The sequence below is a fragment of the Mustela putorius genome, unplaced genomic scaffold, assembly GCF_011764305.1.
Source record: "Mustela putorius furo isolate JIRA1106 unplaced genomic scaffold, ASM1176430v1.1 tig00000095_pilon_pilon_pilon, whole genome shotgun sequence".
Lineage (NCBI taxonomy): Eukaryota > Metazoa > Chordata > Mammalia > Carnivora > Mustelidae > Mustela > Mustela putorius.
This window is the reverse complement of record NW_025421280.1, coordinates 24,227,208-24,249,856: the sequence shown is the minus strand read 5'-3', so window position 1 is coordinate 24,249,856 and position 22,649 is coordinate 24,227,208. Positions and strand designations below refer to the sequence as shown.

Sequence of the window (22,649 nt, the reverse complement as noted above, 5' to 3'; positions counted from 1 at the left end):
TGAAGATCTAAACAGTTTGGAACTAAAGCATGAAAAACACTACCATCAGCATAGGGAAGTTATATGAGTAGGAAAATGTGGGGAACCTGGGAACATTCAGTGCTAGGGTATTTTACCAAAGCAGGGTTCTTTGTGAGAAGCTTAGAAAGGCTAAAGAGCTTTAGGAAACAATTGAAAATATTTTCTTTAAAAAAAAAAAAATTTTAGGGACACCTGGGTGGTTCAGTCGGTTGAGCAGCTGCCTTCGGCTCAGGTCATGATCCTGGCATCCTGGGATCAAGTCCTGAATCGCTCCTTTGTCCAGCAGGGAGCCTGCTTCTTCCTCTGCCTCTGCCTGCCACTCTGCCTGCTTATGTGCTTTCTCTGACAAATAAATAAAATCTTTTTTTAAAAAAATTTTTTTATCTATTTACTCGTCAGAGAGAGAGAACACAAACAGGGGAAGCGGAAGGCAGAGGGAGAAGCAGACTCCCCACTGAGCAAGGAGCCCGACTCAGGACTTGATCCCTGGACTTGGGGATCATGACATGAGTCAAAGACAGATGTTTAATCAACTGAGCCACCCAGGCAACCCCATAATAATCATTATTAAACTTCAGTGTAACAAACACATTATTTTCCTACAAAGTAGCTAACCAACTTCAACAATACAAAAATAAAGTGAAAGAGGATTAAGACATAACTTACGAAGGAAGGTCTTTGGCAGCTCTCAAGCCCCAGCCTTTCTTTTCTGTGAGTATCACTTCCACATCTGCATGCTGTTTTCTCTGAAATCGTCTATTGGAACAATAATCCCCATTTGGACACCGAGAAGAACTAAAATGAGAAGTGGAGAAAATTAATCTCTAATGACACATAAGATGTGGATAAAAACTAACAAGTAACAACAACAAAAACAAACAAGAGATACAACAATGGCATCTGCCTCGGTGCAGAAACACGGAACAAGGCCCACTTGAGGAATGGAGAAAACAGCAGATGACCGGTAAGAGAAGTGCGCTGCAGGAAGACTGAAGGGCAGGTCGTTGATCTTTGAACACCAGCTTAAATTTGAACCTGATCCTGAAAACTACTTTAAGTTTGACTGTGGGAAACACATAAAGAAAAGTATTCTATACTTCCCATCTCTTTAGCAAGGTTGGAAGGAAAAGTCAGAAATGTGCAGAGGCCAGGGCAACAATGTCAAGTTAGGAGAATAGTGTTAACTCTTCTGTCTCCTCTTCTTACACATGTATGTCATCTCTACTTTCAGTTTAATAAAGGAATATCAAAGTGCTTTCTCTTTATTTTTCTGAGTAGGTTTTATTCTCTAACACTAGAACATGAGCAAAATAAAAAACTGAGTTTGAAAGAGAACACTTTATTAACACTAAGAACAAAATATCTACATTATAAATCACCTTCATATTCTCTTCATGTTAAAAAATGATACAATTTTTCATCAAATTGGTAAAAAAAATTAACCACACTTTTATTTAATGTAAAGATGCTTATGGCTTATAAGAAAAATATAGAAGAAAATTTCTTAAGAGGAGATAAATAATTATGAGTTAACTATAAACAGACTATATAAAGCAACCTAGAGAAGATTAAGATAGGTCTGTATACTTTGCTCTCAACAGGCATCCAAAACATATTTAATTATGTGATCATGTGTGTTTGGGCCAGGGTGAGAGGATAAAATTCAAAAAAAGTACATATGGTAAAGATTTCATTTCTATATGTAAAAAGTGGAAATATCTATGAATGTTGGTATAGGTATAAAAAGTACTGGCAAAGACCAGAAATAGAGGGATTGGGGTTTGGAAGACATTTTACTTTATGCACTTTTGAAATGCTAGGGTTTTATCTCATCTTATAGTAAAAGCTAAAAAAATACCAACATTTACCTCTCAAGACACAAACATTATAAGAGATAAAAGGTTATGACATTAGTTTTAGGGCTACTTAACAGAGCACTGTCAAAGTATACTATGTACAATGCAAGAAAAATCTACCTCCTTATAAACACTGTTATACATTGGAGATTTCATTGCTTATAAATACTCAACAACGGGTAGAAGGAGAAAGGTTAAATCTTATTCATCACTAATTCTTTCTACTATTTTGAGACATTTAATAGAACGATTGAGCAAAATCAGAACATCTTAATTTACTTACCATTCAATCATGAGGAGACGATTAAGACAATCTTCCCCGCATGCTATTTCACCTTGAGCTCTTTCATCTTTAGAAAGAGGTGTACACTCACACTGCATTCGCTTAATATCCCGATGGGATTTATTCTTCTTTCTATTAGGTAAAATTTCGTAAGAATTGGTTTAAGAAATCTCCTGGCAATGATACAACATACACAATAAAATATGTGCTAAATCTCCTTAGTTTCACATTTAATGATTCTGGTTAAGTCAAACATTCAAAAAGAAGAAAATATCTCCTTACTACTATCTATGAGACTAAAAACACTAAGACTTATGCTGCAAAGAGAATGAGAGGAAACCTTCAGCCCCGACAAATGGAAGGATAGGGTAAGTTCAAGTCTATCATCTATCATTTCCTAGTTCATTTCAGCTAAATCTCAAATTCTGAGCAATTTCAAGTGTTAATAGTTATATTTGGCTCAGGAAAAAAATGAGAATCAAAAGGTGACACAGTTGATTAAAATGAAGTTTAAGAATCAGTCCTGGGAATGTGTGGGGGCCTCAGTCGGTTGGGCATCTGCCTTTGGCTGGTTATGATTCTGGAGTCCTGGGATTGGGTCCTACATCAGGCTCCTTGCTTAGAGGGGAGGAGCCTGCTTCTCTCTGCCCGCTGCTCCCTCTGACAAATAAATAAATAATCTTAAAAAAATAAAAAGAATCAGTCCTCCTCGATGAGGTTGAGAAAAAAAGATACTTAATTTATAAAACACAGAGACTGAGGAAGGAAAGAAGTTGCTAAAAAATAAATTAAAAAATAAGTTCTTTTTTCTTTTAGAGAGAGCATGAGAGCATATGCACACACAAGCAATGGAGAAGGAACACAGGGAGAGGGAGAGAGAGAATCTTAAACAGGCTCCATGCCCAGATCAGAGCTCAATGCAGGGCTCTCTCTCACAACCCTGAAATCATGACCTGAACCAATATCAGAGTCAGACGATTAACAGACTAAGCCACCCAAGAACCCGTAAAAATAAGACTTTTATTAAGAGTTTAACTCCATAAATCTTTCAGAGAATCTTTCAGTAACAATGAATTTCTAAAAATCGTATTTAACAGAAAATTAAATGATTAAAAAAAAGAATGAAGTATAATTTACAGAAGTGTATAACAGAATAATAAGGCCTTGCAGAATAATCAGAGGACTAAACTTTTTCAACACAGATTGATTTGTGGGTAAAAAGGGAAACTGTTCAAAACGGACTGGGTTCATAAATACCTACACCAGATATTGCAAAGAAAGTGAAAATGTGATTATTGCCTGGCTTTTATGTTGAACTTTCTTTCTGACCCTTGTCCAAAAGGAAGGAAAAAAAATCAAAGAAGTTTGAAGAAGATCGCCTTAAGATTAGGGCAGTTTGACTCCAACTATCAGACAGTGAAGAGCATAGCTGCTCTATGCAGCTGTCTTAATCTCCTAACTAATCTGCTTTCATCTTCAACATATGGTCTATTACAGTCCCAACTTAAAAAGTACCTGAAGAGTGTCCTGACAGCTTCAACTAAGTTTGAGTAACAGGAATGACTCATCTGGATCAATTCAAGGTATCATTCATTAATAAGTGTATGACTACTCTCAGTCTGAAGAAACAGAACTAAAGATAAACCATGTATCTATTTACAAGTACTTTAAGAACTGTAGTTTTGAAAAATCGGCAAAAGCTTTATTTTGTATTGCTCTGTAAGGACTAATGGGCAGATTCAGATAACCCTATTTTCATTAAACCTAAGATAATTTTTTCACTATACTCAAAACCATTGCAAAATTTGTGTTCTTGGTGGCTCCTAAAGGCCCAGCATATAAGAATAAGCACTTTAAAAATGCGGAATATGGGGCACCTGGGTGGCTCAGTGGATTAAAGCCTCTGCCTTCGGCTCAGGTCATGATCCCAGGGTTCTGGGATTGAGCCCCGAATCGGGCTCTCTGCTCAGCGGGGAGCCTGCTTCCCCCTCTCTCTCCACCTGCTTGTTATCTCTGTCAAATAAATAAATAAAATCTTCAAAAAAAAAAAATGTTGGATATATATAAATGCTTCTCACTCCAAAAAAGCTCTCCAATGTTCCCACCAACCAGATCTATATATATGGTGTTACATGTATCTGGATCTCACTGCTGAACAAATCCCAGAGGACTGGGTTGATTAGTTTTACTTTAGTCTTTTAAAGACCCTGTGCGTGAATACTCACGCAATTCCTAAAAACTACTACTTAAAATATTCAGTATTTTAAACCTAAACCTAATTTACTAGATGTAAATTATTACTGTAAGAGACTCTCTATATCATAAAAAGGTTTTTATTTTTCAAGATTGATTTATTTATTCAGAAAGAGAGAGGGAAAACGTGTGAGCAGAGAGAGGGGCAGAAGGAGAGAGAGAATCTCAAACAGACTCCAAGCCCATCACGAAGCCTGACACAGGGCTCGATCTCACAACCCTGAGATCATGACCTGCATTAAAACCAAGAGTCGGATGCTCAACTAACTGAACCCAGGAGCCCCAAAAAAGCTTTTTTGTTTAAATATGAAAAACTTATCATGAGACCTAATTTTAACTTTACCTTAACCACAGTGAAAAAAAATTTCATTATAAAAAAAAATTTTAACACTTAAAAAGATGATGGCTAGGTAGAGTCTTAGGTAGAAGAGAAATTTTCAAAAGGAAAAACTACAGGTTTTTTTGTTTAAAAAGGCACATTTAACACATACTCATATTGGGAAAACAAGAGGACTGTCGAGGAAACGTGAAAGAAAGCGAGCTGTGCAGCTCTGCTTTGGAGGACTATGTTTCATTACTCCTATTCTCATTATACTTGCTAGGGATCTGTAGTAAACCATTTTATCATTTAATTCTAAAATAGTGGTTATGCTATTGCCAAATTTAATCATTTAATCTATTAGCAATAGACTTAAAAACCAGACAGAAAATGGTGTTCTAGTCTAGTTCCAGTTTTATGAAGTACCTTTTAAAGATACTTCATTCTAAGCATTTTTGAAAAGGAAAAAAAAAAAATCAAGCACAATTACTTTTTTCTTTTTCTAAGAGCAGACTATTTTGCTGAGATTTTGTTTCACTGTTCATCATAGTTACACATGTAAAAGGAATTTAAGAAAAATAGGGCTGGCCTAAATCACACTTTAAGAACCCAAAAGGTAATGAGACTCCCCCCTCAAATAAAAAATAGACATCCCCTTCCTAGGCAGTGGGGGATGGATACTGAGGGAAGAAACCTATGACATCAAATCTAAACAGGTAAATACTTTTTCAATTGTTTAATGTATATCTTATCACAAACCTGTATTTTATACAATTGACCTCATATAACGTGAATCATTGAAAGCTGTTTTTTTTTTTTTAACAAAAAGAGTTTAAAATTTGCTGCACAAGCATTCAGCAAGCTTACCTTTCTGTTAAATAAACATTTTCTTCAATCAGATCGAAGTAACAAGGCATCTTCCCTTGCTTGGCATATTCTTTCCATCGCTGTGGGTCCCTGAAGTCCTCCATGACACAAGAAGGCCCAACCAGGGCTGAGGCCGGAGGCACTGCTGTTTCCCCTGGCTCTACCGCTACTCGAACTTTCTTTCTGTCCTGAAGTTCACCTTCACTTTCAGAATCACTCTCCAATTCCTGTCTCCTTTTTTTTGGAGGTCCTCTATCTTTCATATCATTTTTTTCTAAGTTTTTTGAAAGATCTTTCTTTTCATTCACAGTTAAAGAATCCTTAACGGAATTGCTGCTTATTTCAGGTGCTTGCACTGACCCCTTGTCCTTCTGAAAGGACAGAAAAAACTTACTGGACTGCGTTGAAAAATGAGATCCTCCACGTTGATCCCAATTCTCCTCCTCTTCACGGTCATCTGTTAAGGAATCTGGTACCTGCCCTTGAATTCGATCATACACAACCCCAGTTCCAGGAGGTCTACCTGCTGATCTTGGATCCCAGTAGCCATTGCCTTGCCAGTAATTACGTGTCCCACCATAATGCTCTGCACTTTGCTGATACTTGTGTCCACCACAGGCTCCATAGCTGCTGTCAGGTTGTTGATACGTGGTAGTAGGTTTTTCTTGTTGAGAGAATTCCCACCCTACGTTTCGGAGCTCTTCTGATGAACGGAAACCATCCACTCGCTCACAAGAGGAAGAAAAACTCAACTCTGTTTTTCCCAGTCGACTATCCGGTCTGTTAGGGAAAGTGATCTGTTGCCGAGACTTACTTGGGACATCTTCAAAATCATCAGAAGAATAAACTGGCAGTTCTTCCTGCTGCCTAGAAGCTATTTTGGCTTTTGTGGTTTCCTCAGAATTTGGATGACCTAGAAAGTCAGATTTCACATCTGTATGACTTGTACTATCAACCCCATCACTCTGAGGATGAGCAATTTCAGATAGGTGGTTATCTATTTGTTTTCTGCTAGGCTGTGAGAAAGAAACTTCCAGATTCTTCTCTGTACCTTTATGATGGAAGAACTTCTCAGTTTGAGAACAGGGTTTGCTTGCTACACTCTCGAATTTTTCCTCATATGAATGTCTCCTTGACTCTAATCTCTCATCTTCCCAGTGGTCAGAATAGTGTCTGTAACTCTGACTACTCCGAGAAGAACAAGGACTGGTTTCTTCCATGGGCAAAGTAGAATTCTTTGGCACTACCACAACAGACTGAAGACGGTTTCTTGGAATACTGCTATCATCAGAATCTGTATCTTCAGAGTCACTTTCATCACTTGAACTTTCAGAAGAACCTGAATAATCTTCATGGACAGTAGATACAATCTCTGAGGCATGCCCACTACTGTCACATTTTAAGGTGTATGTTACACCATCACTGTCTTCCATGGTTAAATTCAAGTCACAAGACGAAAATACAACTTCTGAATCATCAGAGGTATGCACATGTCCTCTTCCTCCTTCTTCATCTAAAGAGATTTCCGCTCTTCCTCTTCTATCAGGCAATACGGAATTCCCTTCTTCTTGAGCCTCTTGCACACATTTCCCAGACAACCCATTATTATGCCTATTTTCCCAAGAAGCAAATCCTCTTCCTGAATCAGGAAGGCCGCTACCTACTTCTGCTACTGTTTCTTTCTCTGCATGCTTTAAAAACTCTGTGCTTTTACTCTTTAGCACAGCATCCAAAACCGGAGATGTGTTCTCTCCACACTGCAACAGAGTTAAACTGTCCACTTTTATTCCTGGTGGAAGACTCGGAAGAGATGAAGCAATGCCTGAACTCTCAATAGGTTGATATAAATCATCAAAATGGTTAACAGAAGCCGAACTAGTGCTACCAACATTCTGCTTATATTCTTCACATGCAAATTTTGAGTGCTGATCTGTCAGATTTCTATTATCACATATAACTGTTTTTGATTTCAAATGCACATTCATAAAGCTATTTGAAGAAATCTTCATAACTGAAGGCTCAATCTTTTCAGCTTCAGAATGATGCAATGAAGGGTTCTTGTCATTTGAAGTACAGCATATATCTGAATCTTTGGTTTTACAGCAAGAAACTGTCATATCGACTGGTTCTTTAATTACAGTTTTAGAATAATCTATAGTCATAACCGGCAAAGATAGAAGTTTATCTTGGTGTGGTGACACCGGAGGTTCTGCTTCTCTGAATGGGCTTCCTGACTTACTATGCAGCATGCAACTATCATCTGAGTCTTTTTCTTTACATCTATTAACATTCTGAAATCCATTTGATGGAAGCATGCATCCTTTGACCAAAGGGGACACCTCCGATCCAGTCACACTATCATCAGAAGACATCAAAACAGTGTCAGCTTTAGAAGTGCAAAATGTTGCCAAATCAGATTCTGCCCCAGGAGATCCATTTATATTTAATTCTATGGGGCAATAACTTCTTAATTGATCATTCTTCACCTTAGATAAAGAGTCTAATTCCTTAATACTATCATGGCTATCATGTCCTATAAATTCAGATTTAAAAATAAGTGATTCATCTAGCTTTTTAAAAGTAGGTGAATCATTTAATCGATTTGATGGAGATGGAGACCCAGTCTTTTCTCTTTCAGGAATTTTACTAATCATTCTTAAATCACTACCTTTTGAACAAGGAGCCTGTAAATTAGAAGAATGAGACGGTTTGATTTCCTCATTTAATTCTGTACAACAGAAAGAATTTTTAAATTTATCAGACTTGGATATAGATTTTGAAAGGGTAGATTTGTAACGGGAAGCACTGTTATCATGCTTGGAATAGGATGACCCCCGTCGGAATACCAGTTCATTAGGGGGAGAACAACATCTTTTCATTGCTTCATTTTCTGAAGTCCTTTTTGATTCTCTTTCTAATTTGGAAGAATACTTTCCTCTCTTCTCCATCTCTAAGTAAGAGGACTCAGTTTTGCAGTCCCTATCAGATTTAGAATAGGATGATGATGTCCTTAGGTCTCTGTAAGAGAAGGAATGAGAGGAGGTACGCCTTGAGTAGGTCTTCTTATACTCCTCTTCTGAGTCAGAACTCTCTCGAGCTCTGTTATCTGTATATGGCCGAGAATAGCGTGCCCTCTCTCGATAAGGGGAACTCCGATGGTAGCGACGATCAGAGTCGTAATAATGGGATCGCTCCGACCGAGAATAGGATAAACTAGTTCTAGAGCCTCTGTCGGATCTGGAACGAGATCTGCTCCGCCTTCGCTCTCTCTCTGATCTACATCGAGAAGATATATACCGAGTATCTCTTTCAAGTTTTGAGTAGCTAAAATATTTATCATCTCTCTCTGTTTTAGACCGTGAAGATTTCCCTAAATCCTCGTTTTTTAAAGGTGCTAAGCTCTTTTTTGAATCTCTTTCCTTTTCAATGCTTGCTGAAAATTTTAAATCATGTGATCTTTGACTTGAGGAAGTCCGTACAGAATCTTCATCAGATTCTGAAGCAAGAAAGGTGCCTTCAGATTGTGAGGATTTCTTCTTAGAACCTGTTTTTTTGGAGCCCAGATTACTCTTAGAACTATCTGGAATTTCTTCTTCCTTCCCAATATGGGAATCCTCTTTTTGTGAGGCAATATCTACTTGCTCATTCAAATTTTGAGTTATGTGTTCTTCTGAACTATTAGATACAGCAGCCTCCTGCTTAGTGTCCACTTCTGAAGATTCTGGTACAGTTGTAACTGGTGGTTCCTTCAGTGCTCTAACTGCTACATCTACTGGTGCTGTCATCAGAACTGGGATTGGTGTGTGTGGCAAGGCCACTGGCTCTGTTACTGGTGCTGGTGGTGAGGGTGTTGTGGCCTGAGGAGGTGGAGGTGGTGGAGGTGGAGATGAGGGTGGCGAGTCTACAGTTGTTGATTCTGCTATGACTGCTGGTAATGGTGCTATGGGAGGAGGTGGAGAGCTCACTGCTGTGGCAGGAGTCAGCAGTGGTCTGGATGTCACATGAAGCAGATGTTTCTTAAAATGAATTTTGCCCAATTCTACCCTTGATTTTGGTGGGGAAGAGTCTTCGGTAGTAGATAAGGTATCTGCAATGTCCATTTTAATTTTAGGGGTCAAGTCTACTTGAAGAGGTCCAGCTGGGGAGTTTGGAGTATCATTTTGCTTTTCATTGCCAAGTGCAGTCAGAAACCTGTTCTGCAAAGTTTTCTTTGTAAGGCTGAAACTGAAAGACACCTTCTGTCGTCCCTGTTCCTCCAAATTAACTTTAGTCTTGGTGCCTTTGGGTAAAAATCGACTAGAAGCAACACCTTTGAACATTGGTCCTTTGATGAAACCTGTTTTCTGCACATTTTCAATCTTTGCCTATAAATGAACAAAATAAGCAGTTACTACAACAATAAAGTTACTTTCAAATGACTAGTATCACAGTTTAAAATGTCAGAAAAATGAAAAGTCCTTTTTAAGGACAGTATGAATCTCACTAAGCTAGATAAGCACTTCTTTATTATAGAAAATTTCAAACATACTTAAAAGTATAGAGGATAGTATAAAAAATCCTAAGTACACACCTCAGTTTCAACAATTACCCGTATTTTTCTATTCTTGTCTGTTACACAAAGAATTTATCCATTTTATAACTTTTTCCCCCAGGCAGAATTTTCAACAAGAATGAAAAAAAAAATCTATTAATTCAAGACACAACACAAAAAGACAAGCGGATAGAGAGCAATAACTAACAACTCAATGAGAACAGTCTAGTCCTATGTCATAACTGAGAAGAAATAGCAGAAGTCATTATAACTAGTGGTCTCCTGACATCACACAGAATCACTTTGGTACTTGGTAAGAAAGCAACAAAATCTGCAACAAAACTCCAAGGAACAGCAATTCACTGGTTCTAAGGTAAGGCAAGAAAGTATGCTTTGTATGGTTTTGTTTTGGGGAACTAAGCATGTGAGGCAATTCCAACAGACTTCAGATTTGAAAACCAATGGTCTATACCAGCAATCTCCCATCTTATTTTACAGATGAGGTAAGCAAATGAGGACCAGACTTTTCTGCTTCCTGTAAATTAATCCGCCCTTGCACATTACCACTGTCTCTGCCTGGGCCTCACATACTCAGGCCATGCTAATTTATAGTCCAATTCTACCGTATAAGTATGAACCACAAAGTATACATCTAAGAAGATTTTTCCCTCCCTTTTTTGCCAAACCACCAAAGGAAATAGTGGGCTTTAGAAGTTTAAGTAGTAGAGAGAACATCAGAAAACTCTATCACCCTCAAGCCTAAATTAAAGATGGTATACTGGTCATCTGCAACACTTTTCTAATTGATATTCTTTAATCAACTCTCACTGTTTAAGAGAACAAGCTTTCCCTTTCAATATAGTAAAATCTGAAATCAGTTTTCAATATTATACAGTAACATTTCAAATGGGAAGTAAATGTTTCCTCAGGCATTATCACAGAGCAGTGGTCTTCAAATACTTTTAAGAAACAGAGTCCACTTGACAAATGACATCTTACATTGTAGCTCAATACATAAAAACAGGGAAAATGCTGTCTCCAGATCTGCCAGTTTTCTCTGCCTTGCCTAAAGCTTCTGAAGCTCCAAAGTTTAAAAACCGTTTTCTCAAGATATAAAGCGTTCCTCACTGGATGAGTTACTACAGATCTTAAAATTCAGCAAAAACAATTACTTCATTTCACATTCAAAATGATAGCTAGGGTTGCCTGGCTGGTGCAGACAGTAGAGTGCTCAGCTCTTGGTCTCAGAGTTGTTGAATTTGAGCCCCACATTGGGTGTACAGATAACTTTAAGAATAAAAACTTTAAAAAAAAGTAAATTCTGAGTTATTGTGGGTGGATTTGTTTTTTGTTTGAGAAAGCAAATACACACACGAAAGCAGGGAGAGGGAGAGAAACCTTAAGCAGGGTCCATGTCCAGCTCCTCAGAGTCTGACGTGGGGCTCGACCTCACAACCCAGAGATCATGACCCAAGCCAAAAATCAAGAGTCAGGTACTTAACCAACTGAGCCACCCAGGTGCCCCATCAATTCTGAATTTTTAATCCAATAATTACTGAATAACTAGTTAAAATAATACTTACCTCATTTTCTTCTTCTCTATTGCCATCCAGCCAAGAAAGCATGCAAAAGAATAAACAGAAATCGTAAATACTTAAAACCAATTGAAATCAAAGTTGTTTTTTATTAAAACCTAGGATACTACAACCTATTCAATATGGTATTCGGTAAAGTTTCAATTACATTTGGTATAGCAAATATTTATTGAAGATAGCACCACGAACTGTGAAATAAAAAGGTGAATAAAGCAGAGTGCCTGCCCTTAAGAAGCTTACAGTATCCTATAAATACAAAATGTAATATTGTTACAAAAGTTAATTCCAACATAATAAAATATACAAGGATAGAAATATGTACAGTGTAACAGCAAAGAGGGAGATAGCTCAGTTTAGTAGAAAGATAGGAAAGCAAAGAATCCTTCCTAAAAGAAGAGTAGTTTCTCAAGATGAAACCAGAGATGGAGACAAACCATAACAGACTCTTAATAATACTAAACAAACTGAGGGTTGCTGGATGGGAGAGGGATGGGGTAAGTGGGGGATGGATATTGGGGAGGGTGTGTGTTGTTTGTAATGAGCATTGGTTATTATAGAAAACTGATGAAGCACAGACCTGTAACTCTAAAACCAGGTGATACATTATATGTTAATTAATTGAACTTAAGTTTAAAAAATAAAAATATAAATAAATAAATTTCAAAGATTTACAGAGAAAGAAAAAAAAAGAAGAGTAGTTTCTAAAGAATATACCTGTAGGGAGATTCTAAGCAGAGGGAGAGTCTCCACAAAGGCACAGAAATGAAAACATAGAACAACATGCACTAGAAAACTAGAAACAGTTCAACATTACCTGAGTATAAAGTAGAAGGCAGAAAGAAGCCAATAATTAGTTGAAGAAGGGGGCAGTAGCTAGGTCCAAAGGCCGGTTTCTCATGAGGCCAAATAGATTTTATCTTACAGATTAGGTGTTCTTAATCCTTTGTGGTGTCCATTCAACACTCCCTTTGCTGATTACAAGGTATATACTCTATTCAAGGTCACAGTGTGTGGCTCTCTGAGCACACAGTTATGTTCTAACAAAGCTAACCACACTGTGCCCTGAGATTGTGGAATCAAAAGCCTTAAGTCTGGTATACACCAGTGCACCAAGGCATACTGGGGAAAGGGAAGCCTCAAAAAGGGCTTTAGGTTATGACAGCCAGATTAGTACTTTAGGCAGGCCACTCTTTAGGCTATATGGCAAGACTGCAATGTAATAATCTGTTTTAAATGCCCCTTGAAAGAAATGTACAAAAATCCTGTCTCCAAATGTAGGCCTGACTCCATCATAATCCAGTCTATTCACCAATGTCTACATAGCCATACAAAACCCAAACAATGAAGGGGAGAAAAAATAGTTGGCAATACATGGATGAGATCTGAATCAGAGTCAAGGTTAAACACTTTCTTCTATTTCAAAACCACTAAAAACTTCACAGATGCAATCTTAGAACAACTTATTTCATTAATTCTGTGATGTACATTTTCCCCACAAATAATACTTCTGCATCAAACCATCGATAACATCATAGTTTGACAGGCACCATTTTTTCCTTTCTTAGTGGTTCATAAGATAGTTGTGTCTTACAACCTACGACATTCTAGATTTGGGGGCGCCTGGGTGGCTCAGTGGTTGGGGCATCTGCCTTCGGGCTCAGGTCATGATCCCAGGGTCCCAGGATAAGGCCAGGCATCAGGCTCCCTGCTCAGTGGGGGGCCGGTTTTTCCCTCTTCCATTCCCCCTGCTTGTGTTCCCTCTCTCACTGCCTCTCTGTCAAATAAATAAAATCTTTAAAAAAAAAAAAAAAAGATTTGATTTAAATTAGTACCATGTGGAATTTTTTCAAAGAACATCAAAGGTACCTGGACAAACCCAAGCATTTGGAATGTCATTCATATTTGTACTCTCCTTTCCAGTGTACATTTAAGAATGTTCATGCTTGGGGCGCCTGGGTGGCTCAGTGGGTTAAAACCTCTGCCTTCGGCTCAGGTCATGATCCCAGGGTCCTGGGATCGAGCCCCGAGTCAAGCTCTCTGCTCCACAGAGAGCCTGCTTCCTCCCCTTTCTCTCTCTGCCTGCCTCTCTGCTTACTTGTGATCTCTCTCTCTCTGTCAAATAAATAAAATCTTAAAAAAAAAAAAAAAAAAAAGAATGTTCATGCTTATCCCATGCTTGTATCCACCTATATCCATACAGGAGTGCTGGAAATATTGAGGTGACCAGAACTCTTTCCTAAGCCTCAGCAGTTCTACTTTGGACAAGCAAATGAACAGGATAATCCTGACAAACTATAATCAGCATCATCACATGATCAAAAGCTGGTGAAACATTACAGAAGTAGGATTCAGGGGTGGAGGGGGAATAATGATCCATTTCAGAAATCAGAGAATTGCTTAACAGAGATGGCAAGACATTTCCCAGAACATGATAATAAAATGTTTATAATAATAATAATATAGGCATGTATAGAAAATATGGGGGACAATATAAAATTTTCTCACTTTAAAGGCATGTCATGTTAATAAAGAAAGATCAAATTACAAACAAGCAAAAGGAAAAGTCCACAATCCAACATCCAGAGACAACTTCTATTAATACCTTGGTGTGAAAAGCCTTCCAATGTTTCTTCTGTGTATGTGATGGTGGTGGGGAGGAGAAGGATAAACAAAGATCTTTGTTTTCAAGTATAGCAATCATACCATACAAGCCATTCTGTGTCTTCCCTCCCTCCCTCATAATAAATAGAGCAGGGGAGCAAACAAGTTGTTTAGATCACAGAAAAAAATATGGAATCACTACAACAGACCAAAAGGAATGATCTTGAAAGAAGGAGATATAGATGAGTGAAGACATGGTTAAATTTTAAAACAAAGCAAGCATATCCTTTTGGTTTCTATTTCTCTCTCACATCCTCACTTGAGCATTGAGAGAAGGAACAGAGCAAAACAGTTAAAATTCAAGTGTAAGTAACAGAAATGGAAGTGGACTATAATCGTCAATGTTGCTGCCCAAAGCTGGACATTATTAATTTATAATAGAGCTTGGAAGCACATTTATTCTATTTTTGCTGGCAGCATTAAACTATCTAGAAGCAACTAAAGGAACAACTGGTGAATTACTCCAGAAAGTTGGGTGGGACAAGCGGGGTAGATGACAAGGAGATGAGAACTGAAGGCATTCCCAAGAATACATAAATGAGTGACCTAGTAACCCACAGATAACAGAAGAGAGTGAAATCTGAAAGCAGCTGATAAACTGAAAGAACAGGGCAGGGGCAAGATACTAGAAGCTTCAAAGAGTAAATCTTCTGGAAACCAGAAAGAGAGGTAGAAGGGTAAGGTGAAAGAATTGGAAATTATGGTCAGAGCACCAGAGCTGGGGTACATTTCCAGGAAATGACAACACCCAGCTGTGGCCACGGAAGCAGACTGCCATTGCAGTAAGACAAGACTTTTTTAAAGAAACAAAATTCTGAGCCCACAATAAGTAGCAAGAATCAGCCACAAATGTTTTCTAATAAAAGAACACTTGTTTTGGTAAACAGTATAAAATAATGATGAAGGAAGGTTGACAGAACTAGGGTATGGAAGCCAGAGCTAGGAGTACAGAGTCCCCAATATCCCTACCATGAAAAATAAACAGGCATGCAGACACAGCCATTTAATTCTCTAGCAAATAATCATGTTAGAATGGCCTTATTTCTTCTTTTGAAAAGCTAATATTGAAAAAAAAAAAAAAAAAAAGGAAGACTGAAGCCAGTTGTCTGTCAAAAACGTATAGTATAAGTATCTGCAGCTTGCTGGAGAGCTACCTTTAAAGAATGTTGATTAGTCCAAGTCGGCACGGTGCCAGATCTCCACCAGGCCACAGGATACATGTGGAAATGACTCAATTAAGAGATATAGTCATAGCATGTTCAAAGAACCAATGAATAACATGACTATTAAAATCAACCAACTAACTACCCAATCTCTCTGGTTAGGACACAAAAACTTAAGTTTCCAAAGGGAAGCTTGGTATGGGAGATTTGGCCATATCAAGAATATTCGCAGATGGGGACACCTGTGTCCTGAGACTGCTTGTGCTCCCTCTCTCGTGTGTCTCCCTCTGTAAAATAATAAATAAAATCTTTAAAAAAAAAAAAAAAAGAATATTCACAGATGAATACTCACAGCTGGATAGTAAGGAATCTATTCTGGATACCATGTCACATAAGAAATGATACAGTTAAAACAGAAGTTTGTTGTTTTTAAGATTTTATTTACTTGTCGAGAGTGAGAGAGAGCACAAGCAGGGGGAGCTGCAGGCAGAGGGAGAACCAGGCTCCCCCCTGACCAAGGAGCCCAACTCCAGACTCAATCCCAGGACCTGGGGATCATGACCTGAGCCAAAGGCAGATATTCAACCGACTAAGCCACCCACATATCCCAAACAGAAGTACTTTTATTACACCGGAAAAAAGACCACTTACAAGACCATAGTGATTTATTTTAAAATATCACAAAACTCAAAAGATAAAATACTCTTATTTTGCACAACTCCAGAAGTTGGAGCTGTGATATACAGAATGACAGATTTTAGCTCATTTTAAGTCTGAACATTTTAAATTCATTTTCTTTCTTTGAAAAATACATGCACTCAGGGGGAAATTCATAATATAAAGAGATACACAACTCAAATTAGATCTCTCTCTACTGGCAACTAATGTTAAGTTCTTCACACCCTTCTGGAAATTGTGTGCATAAATGAGCATATATATCTCTTTTTAAGGAGAAAACACATACACGAAAGGAAACCTACCTTTCTATAACTTATTTTTCTCCATTTAAAGCCTTAGATATCATTATATATCAATACATATACATGTAGCTTCATTTTTAGTTCTACTATCATAATAGCTTTTCATGTTTCTAAGTCACTGGTATTTTCTTTCTGCTGGGAAGTGCTTTTTCGAGTCCTCTGCCAATCAACTGAATTGTTGGTCTTTCTTACTGATTTATAAAAATAAGATGTGAGGGGACGCCTGGGTGGCTCAGTTGGTTAAGCAGCTGCCTTCGGCTCAGGCCATGATCCCAGTGTCCTGGGATCAAGTCCCACATCGGGCTCCTTGCTCAGCAGGGAGCCCGCTTCTCCCTCTGCCTCTGCCTGCCATTCTGTCTGCCTGTGCTCGCTCTCCGCCCCCCTCTCTGATAAATAAATGAAATCTTTAAAAATAAATAAATAAATAAGATAAGATGTGAGGCATCTGCAACTGGAATATGTCACTGTACAGGGCACTGAAGTTTCCTTGTCATCAGAAAAGCTTAAGAAGAATCTGGATGAGAACTTACCTCAAATTAGACAGAATTCCTGTTTTAGATGTCAAGCTAAAAGTAAGGTCCTAAAAGGTCTCATTCCAGGCCTTCAGTTCACTGAGTCTCCTGAACCACAAATCAGAAGCAGCACTTAATTACTTTACCTTGATTTTAATAAGACTTTAAAAATGACATGGGGTGGGGGGCACCGGGGTGGCTCAGTGGGTTAAAGCCTCTGCCTTCAGCTCAGGTCATGATCCCAGAGTCCTGGGATCGAGCCCCACATTGGGCTCTGCTCAGCAGGTAGCCAGCTTCTCCCTCTCTCTCTGCCTGCCTCTCTGCCTACTTGTGATCTCTGTCAAATAAATAAACAATATTAAAAAAAAAAAAAAAGATGACATGGGAATGACTCTAAAGGTTTCTCACTAAAATTCATATACTCAAATGCTCAAGGTTAGTGTACCTCACATTTGAGTGATAGAAATCAATCTATCACTTGATCGTATGTATGAGCCTCTGTCATGAGTCCCTTTTTTAAAGAGACAAAAAATTGTCAGATATTGAAGGCTAGATCTCAACTTAAGAGCACTGACTTAAGAATCTAAAATATTAAAATTTACTTTACTTGAAAATTACCACTGAAAAATGGTAGTTTTCAAGTAAAATAAATCTTAAAACCTCAAACTGGTCAAAATAATTTTTAAGGTGCGTGGGTTAGAAAGTAGTATTGTGTTGATGTTAGTAGTGTTGATGTTAATTTCTCAAAATTGATAACTACACAGTGATTATATAGGAGAATGCCTTTGTCTTTAGAAAATACACATTGGAGGATATGAGGATAAAAAGGCATCAAGACTATAACTATCAAACATTTCAGAAAAAAAGTAATGTGTGCATGTGTGTATGCAGAAAGATAAATGATAAATGGTAAAATGTTCATACTGGGGTGAAGAAGGTATATAGGAAATCTCTGTATTATTTTTGACCATTCTGTAAGTCTAAAACTATTTCAAAGCTAAAAAACTGTTTTTTTAACTTAAGATAATCAAACATGAAAAACTTAAATACCCTCACAAAATCTCCACCCCTTAAGAATCTAAGAAAAAGGCTATATGGACTCAGAGATCCTAGAGCCTCAGCTAGAGAAACATTACCTCTAAATTTTCCAAATTCCATATTCTGAAAGGCGGTGTTGAGAATAAGCTACATAAAAACTAGACCCTATGTTAGACTAAAATTCCAGATTTAGGATATTGTGAAGAGATAAAAACTCAAAAAGAGATAAGACAAGAGAACTGTTGATAACAAAAGGAAGGAAGCCTCCAATGATAACCTGAAGAGTATTTCCCAACACTGCTTGGGGCAGGAGTTAGTTTATCTTGTTGACAGCGGCATTTATCTTATTTTATTTCTTCAAAGATTTTACTTCTTTGAGAGGGCACTCCCATGAGAAAGTGGTGGATTGGGGGGGGTGGGGACAAAAGAGAGAGGGAGGAACAGACTCCCAGCTGAACAGGGAGCCTAATGTGGGGCTCAATCCCAGGACCCTGGGATCATGACCGGAGACAAAGGCAAGCGCATAACTGACTGAGCCACCCAGGCGCCCTAAGAGTGGCATTTAAATGCCAAACACTACTCAGAACATAGGAAATAATAAATATCCAACAACATCCCCAATTTTCTATGTAGCTAAGCTTGCTTTACACTAATCCCCAGAAGGAATTTCAATAGTTAAAATGATCTCCTCCAAATTCAAACATAGATCAGTCTCCACTTCAAGTAATTTTTCATACTGCCCTTCATTCTACCATCCTCCTCCCTCTCTCCCAGCCTCCATACACATATATCACCCCCCCCCAAACCCCTCTTAATCCCCTCAGCCACTTCAATCTCACTTTCATTTACTTGGCAATTACCTAGTATGTACCGAGGACTATACTCCTGTTGCTAGCCTTTTCCTTACCATTCCAAACACTACTACTAAACTCAACCCTTATACCATGTACTTTGCAGAGTGATAATCACATCCAACCTTGACTTCTATTTACTGTTTCTGCCTTCCCAACTAGGGTTCAAGTTACAAAGAGACAAAAGTAACATCCTTGCCTTTATTGTGTTATCTGGGTTGACCTGGGTTGACCATTCCCATTCCTGGCATTAATTCTCATTACTTTTTGAAACAAAAAAATTCCTTAACAATAGTACCATGTTTTAACTTTCTCATTTCAAGCAATTCTCAAAGGAAAAGAAGGAAATACCTAAAAAGTGACCTGTAGGAAAAAACAAGCCATACAGTCCATAAATTAATTTATAACATCTGACATACTCTCTCATTCAAAACATAGGACTCAAGAGGACAAGCAAATTAAAACATCCATTAGAAATATACTTAATTTATGTAAACAATAAAGTCATGAATACCACCCTGCTTTTTTTTATGAAAGGCCTGAAAACTTTAGGCAAAGCACTTTGGGATGAATACGCTGCCCTGAACCAGTGCCAGTGGAGCAGAGAAACAGAAGCACTATTTCTCACTTGCTTTACATCCACATCTTCAACTAGCAGAGTATCTCAAACTTACAGAGAGCTCCTGACAGAGGCTCATACATACAGATCAAATCTAGAAAAAAATTAGTGAAATGTTATTAAAATTAAAGGCAAGAGTATTCTCAGAAGAAATAATTTAATCCAAACACTATCTCTGATACATACAGATCAAAATAACAACTCTCCCCTACAGTGTCATACTCATCAACCACTCTCATAGCCCAAGAACTGAAACTTTATTTTAACATAGTGTCTACATATGATACTGAGTAAAGCTAATAACTTATTTTCTTTAAACAAACAATCACTTTGTAAACAAACACAGATGATCTTAAATGTATCCTTGTGGAGTTCCACAGTCAGTGAGGAAAGGTAAGAATAACATCCCAAATGTTAACAATTACATATTTACTTGAAATGTTTCTAAATTTGTCTTCCAAATTGATTTGCAGGAACACCTGCATAAAGTGAATTATGTTCTCCCCTTCAAGCAATCTGCTTTTTCCAAAACCCATAAATCAGAATGTGTGGTGATCTAATTTGGACATTTTAGGGCCTATTATATACAAATCAGTTTCACTATTTATTTACTATTGGGAGTTAAATCTCTTAAATTACTGGTTTTATTTTCCTCGTTGGGTAGATGTGGGAGGGGGGTACCCATTGCTAAATAACCTTCAAAAGACAGAAATGTGTAAATATTGAAATTCAATTTTAGTACCAGCCAATGAATCACAACAAAAAGAGTTGAGGGTAAGTTCTTAGTGAGCTGGTCACATTATACTATTGTCTTATAGAGCCCATTACTAGACCACCATCACCACTATCAGCAGCTAACAGAGTATTTTCTATTTGGGGGATACCAGGTTATATGTTTTACAAACATCTAGTTCATCTGCAGTCCTCAAACTACCAAGGGTATACTATTTGTATTCCCATTTTGCAAATGAAGAAACCTAACATCACAGTAGCAAAGTGACAGAGCCAAGTATCCAGGCTTTTTGATGCAGAGCCCTTGCTCTTTAAATCAAATATTTATTAGCTATTACACAGAAATGGGAGCAAAGAGCAAAAAGTTTCAGAGAAACGTTACTGTGATTCAGTGTACTAGTAAATTATTTGCCTAGCAACAGAAGCAGTTGTATCATTAAATAGAGAGTAACAGTCCTGCTGATCTTGTGTCTAAAGAAATTTCCAACCTATATGCAAGAAATCACTAGGTTTTGGGGTTTCTTCCCCCAAAACTTCAGACTAGATTCTTCTATGAAGAAATACTCTACTGAAAGCAATGTGGAATACTAAGTCTGAGGAAGAGGGCTTACTATAGACAGACTACAGGATATAAAGTAGTGAATGTTTAAAAAGCTATACCTACCCTGTATTTTACCAGACTGAATACTTAGCCTTCCAGTCCTACTTTTGCTTAACCACATTAAACAGAAACATGAAAATAGATGGCGGTCAGTTCCTTCATGTGGTTATAGACCCTGATGCAAATTAGCTTAAAACCCAGCTTCAAATTAAAACAATGAAAGGAAAACATGTGATGTAATGAAATCTACACACATGAGATAGAAGGTATTTCTCTTTTCATACACAAAGATAGTAATTCAGGATATTTCTCTTCCATAAACACCTGCTTTCTTTGGTGTTAATATTAAAAATGCTTCTGAAAATAATTTCATTCTTTCATGTTTCAGAAGTTTTTTGCTGTTATAACTGTAAAAAAAAATCTACATGGGCTTGATTTTTATTTTGATAACACAAAGAACATAGCAACTCCTAAAGTTCCTAGAATAAACACCAGACCAAAATCAAAACACACCAAAGAGGAATGAAACTCAGCTTAAAAAAAGAAAGAGAAACTCAGTTTTCTTCAGGAACAACAGCTTAAACACAGTAAGACAGCTATCATTTATTTTCTTTTTTTTTTTTTAAGATTTTATTTATTTATTTGAGAGAGAGACAGTGAGAGAGAGCATGAGCGAGGAGAAGGTCAGAGAGCGAAGCAGACTCCCCATGGTGCTGGGAGCCTGATGCGGGACTTGATCCCGGGACTCCGGGATCATGACCTGAGCTGAAGGCAGTCGTCCAACCAACTGAGCCACCTAGGTGTCCCTATCACTTATTTTCTGATTGTTGTGAAGTTGAAGCATTTTCCCAAAAATAGCAAATTAATGTTCAAGGTGTGAAAGAGAAAGGTTTAAAGTCAACTAACACAAGCACAAGTATGACAATGATACCCACAACTCAAAACAAACAAATCCCGAAACTCTTATTTTTACAAGGCAAAGTCAATGATAATATAAGATTACTGTGAATTACAATGCACTGATTACACCATCCCTCACCATTTCATGCATGGAAAAAGAAGGTTAAAATAAAATGCAAAGGTTATCCATGTGATAGCAGAAGACTGGAACTAGCCTAAATCTTCATCAAAAGAGTGGCTGAATAACAGTGGTATATCCGTTCAATGAAGTAGTATTTAGCAGGACAAAGCAAATGATGAAGAACTCTGTATACTGTGCTAGTATGATCTCCAGAATATATTGTTAAATGAAACAGCAAGACACAAAACAGTACATTTTGTATGCTTCTATTTTCTTTTCTTTTTTTTTTTTTTAAGATTTTATTTATTTATTTGACAGAGATCACAAGTAGGCATAGAGGCACAGAGGCAGGCAGAGAGAGAGAGGAGGAAGCAGGCTCCCCGCCAAGCAGAGAGCCTGATGCGGGACTCGATCCCAGGACCCTGAGATCATGACCTGAGCCGAAGGCAGCGGCCTAACCCACTGAGCCACCCAGGCGCCCTGTATGCTTCTATTTTCAAAATCAAAAACTGAAGGCTCAACAAAATTAAACCTATTAAAAGAAATGGTGAAAGAAGAACAGGAATGAAAGTCACTCCTCTTTGAACATTCTTTCATTGCAGTAACTTTGGAAACACGTAAAGCCTTGCATTTTAAAAAAATGAGAAAGTAAAAAAAAAATAATTTCTAGAAACTCAAACTTTAAAAAAACTACACCAAATTGGTAAGTGGCATAAACACAAAGAAAAGCTAAACTAAACTATTTT

The 22,649-nt window shown here is 37.7% G+C and overlaps 1 protein-coding gene across 6 annotated transcripts in view; it reads right to left on the bottom strand.

Annotated features, from left to right (window-relative positions):
• The window catches only part of SETD2 (SET domain containing 2, histone lysine methyltransferase), a 125,840-nt gene that overhangs the window by 82,048 nt on the left and 21,143 nt on the right, over window positions 1-22,649 (bottom strand). For 5 of the 6 annotated variants that reach the window (XR_006606955.1, XM_045080617.1, XM_045080619.1 and 2 more), the window contains exons 2-5: window positions 11,714-11,729; window positions 5,600-9,963; window positions 2,161-2,292; window positions 688-816 (exon numbers count right to left, since the gene is read on the bottom strand). Coding sequence is in view for 5 of the 6 variants with exons in the window: in XM_045080617.1 (XP_044936552.1) it covers window positions 688-816; window positions 2,161-2,292; window positions 5,600-9,963; window positions 11,714-11,729 (4,641 nt within the window). In the remaining variant the exon portion in view is untranslated. Of the gene's footprint in view, window positions 1-687; window positions 817-2,160; window positions 2,293-5,599; window positions 9,964-11,713; window positions 11,730-17,059; window positions 17,150-22,649 lie in introns of those variants that run through there. The other variant, XM_045080614.1, reaches the window with a different exon arrangement.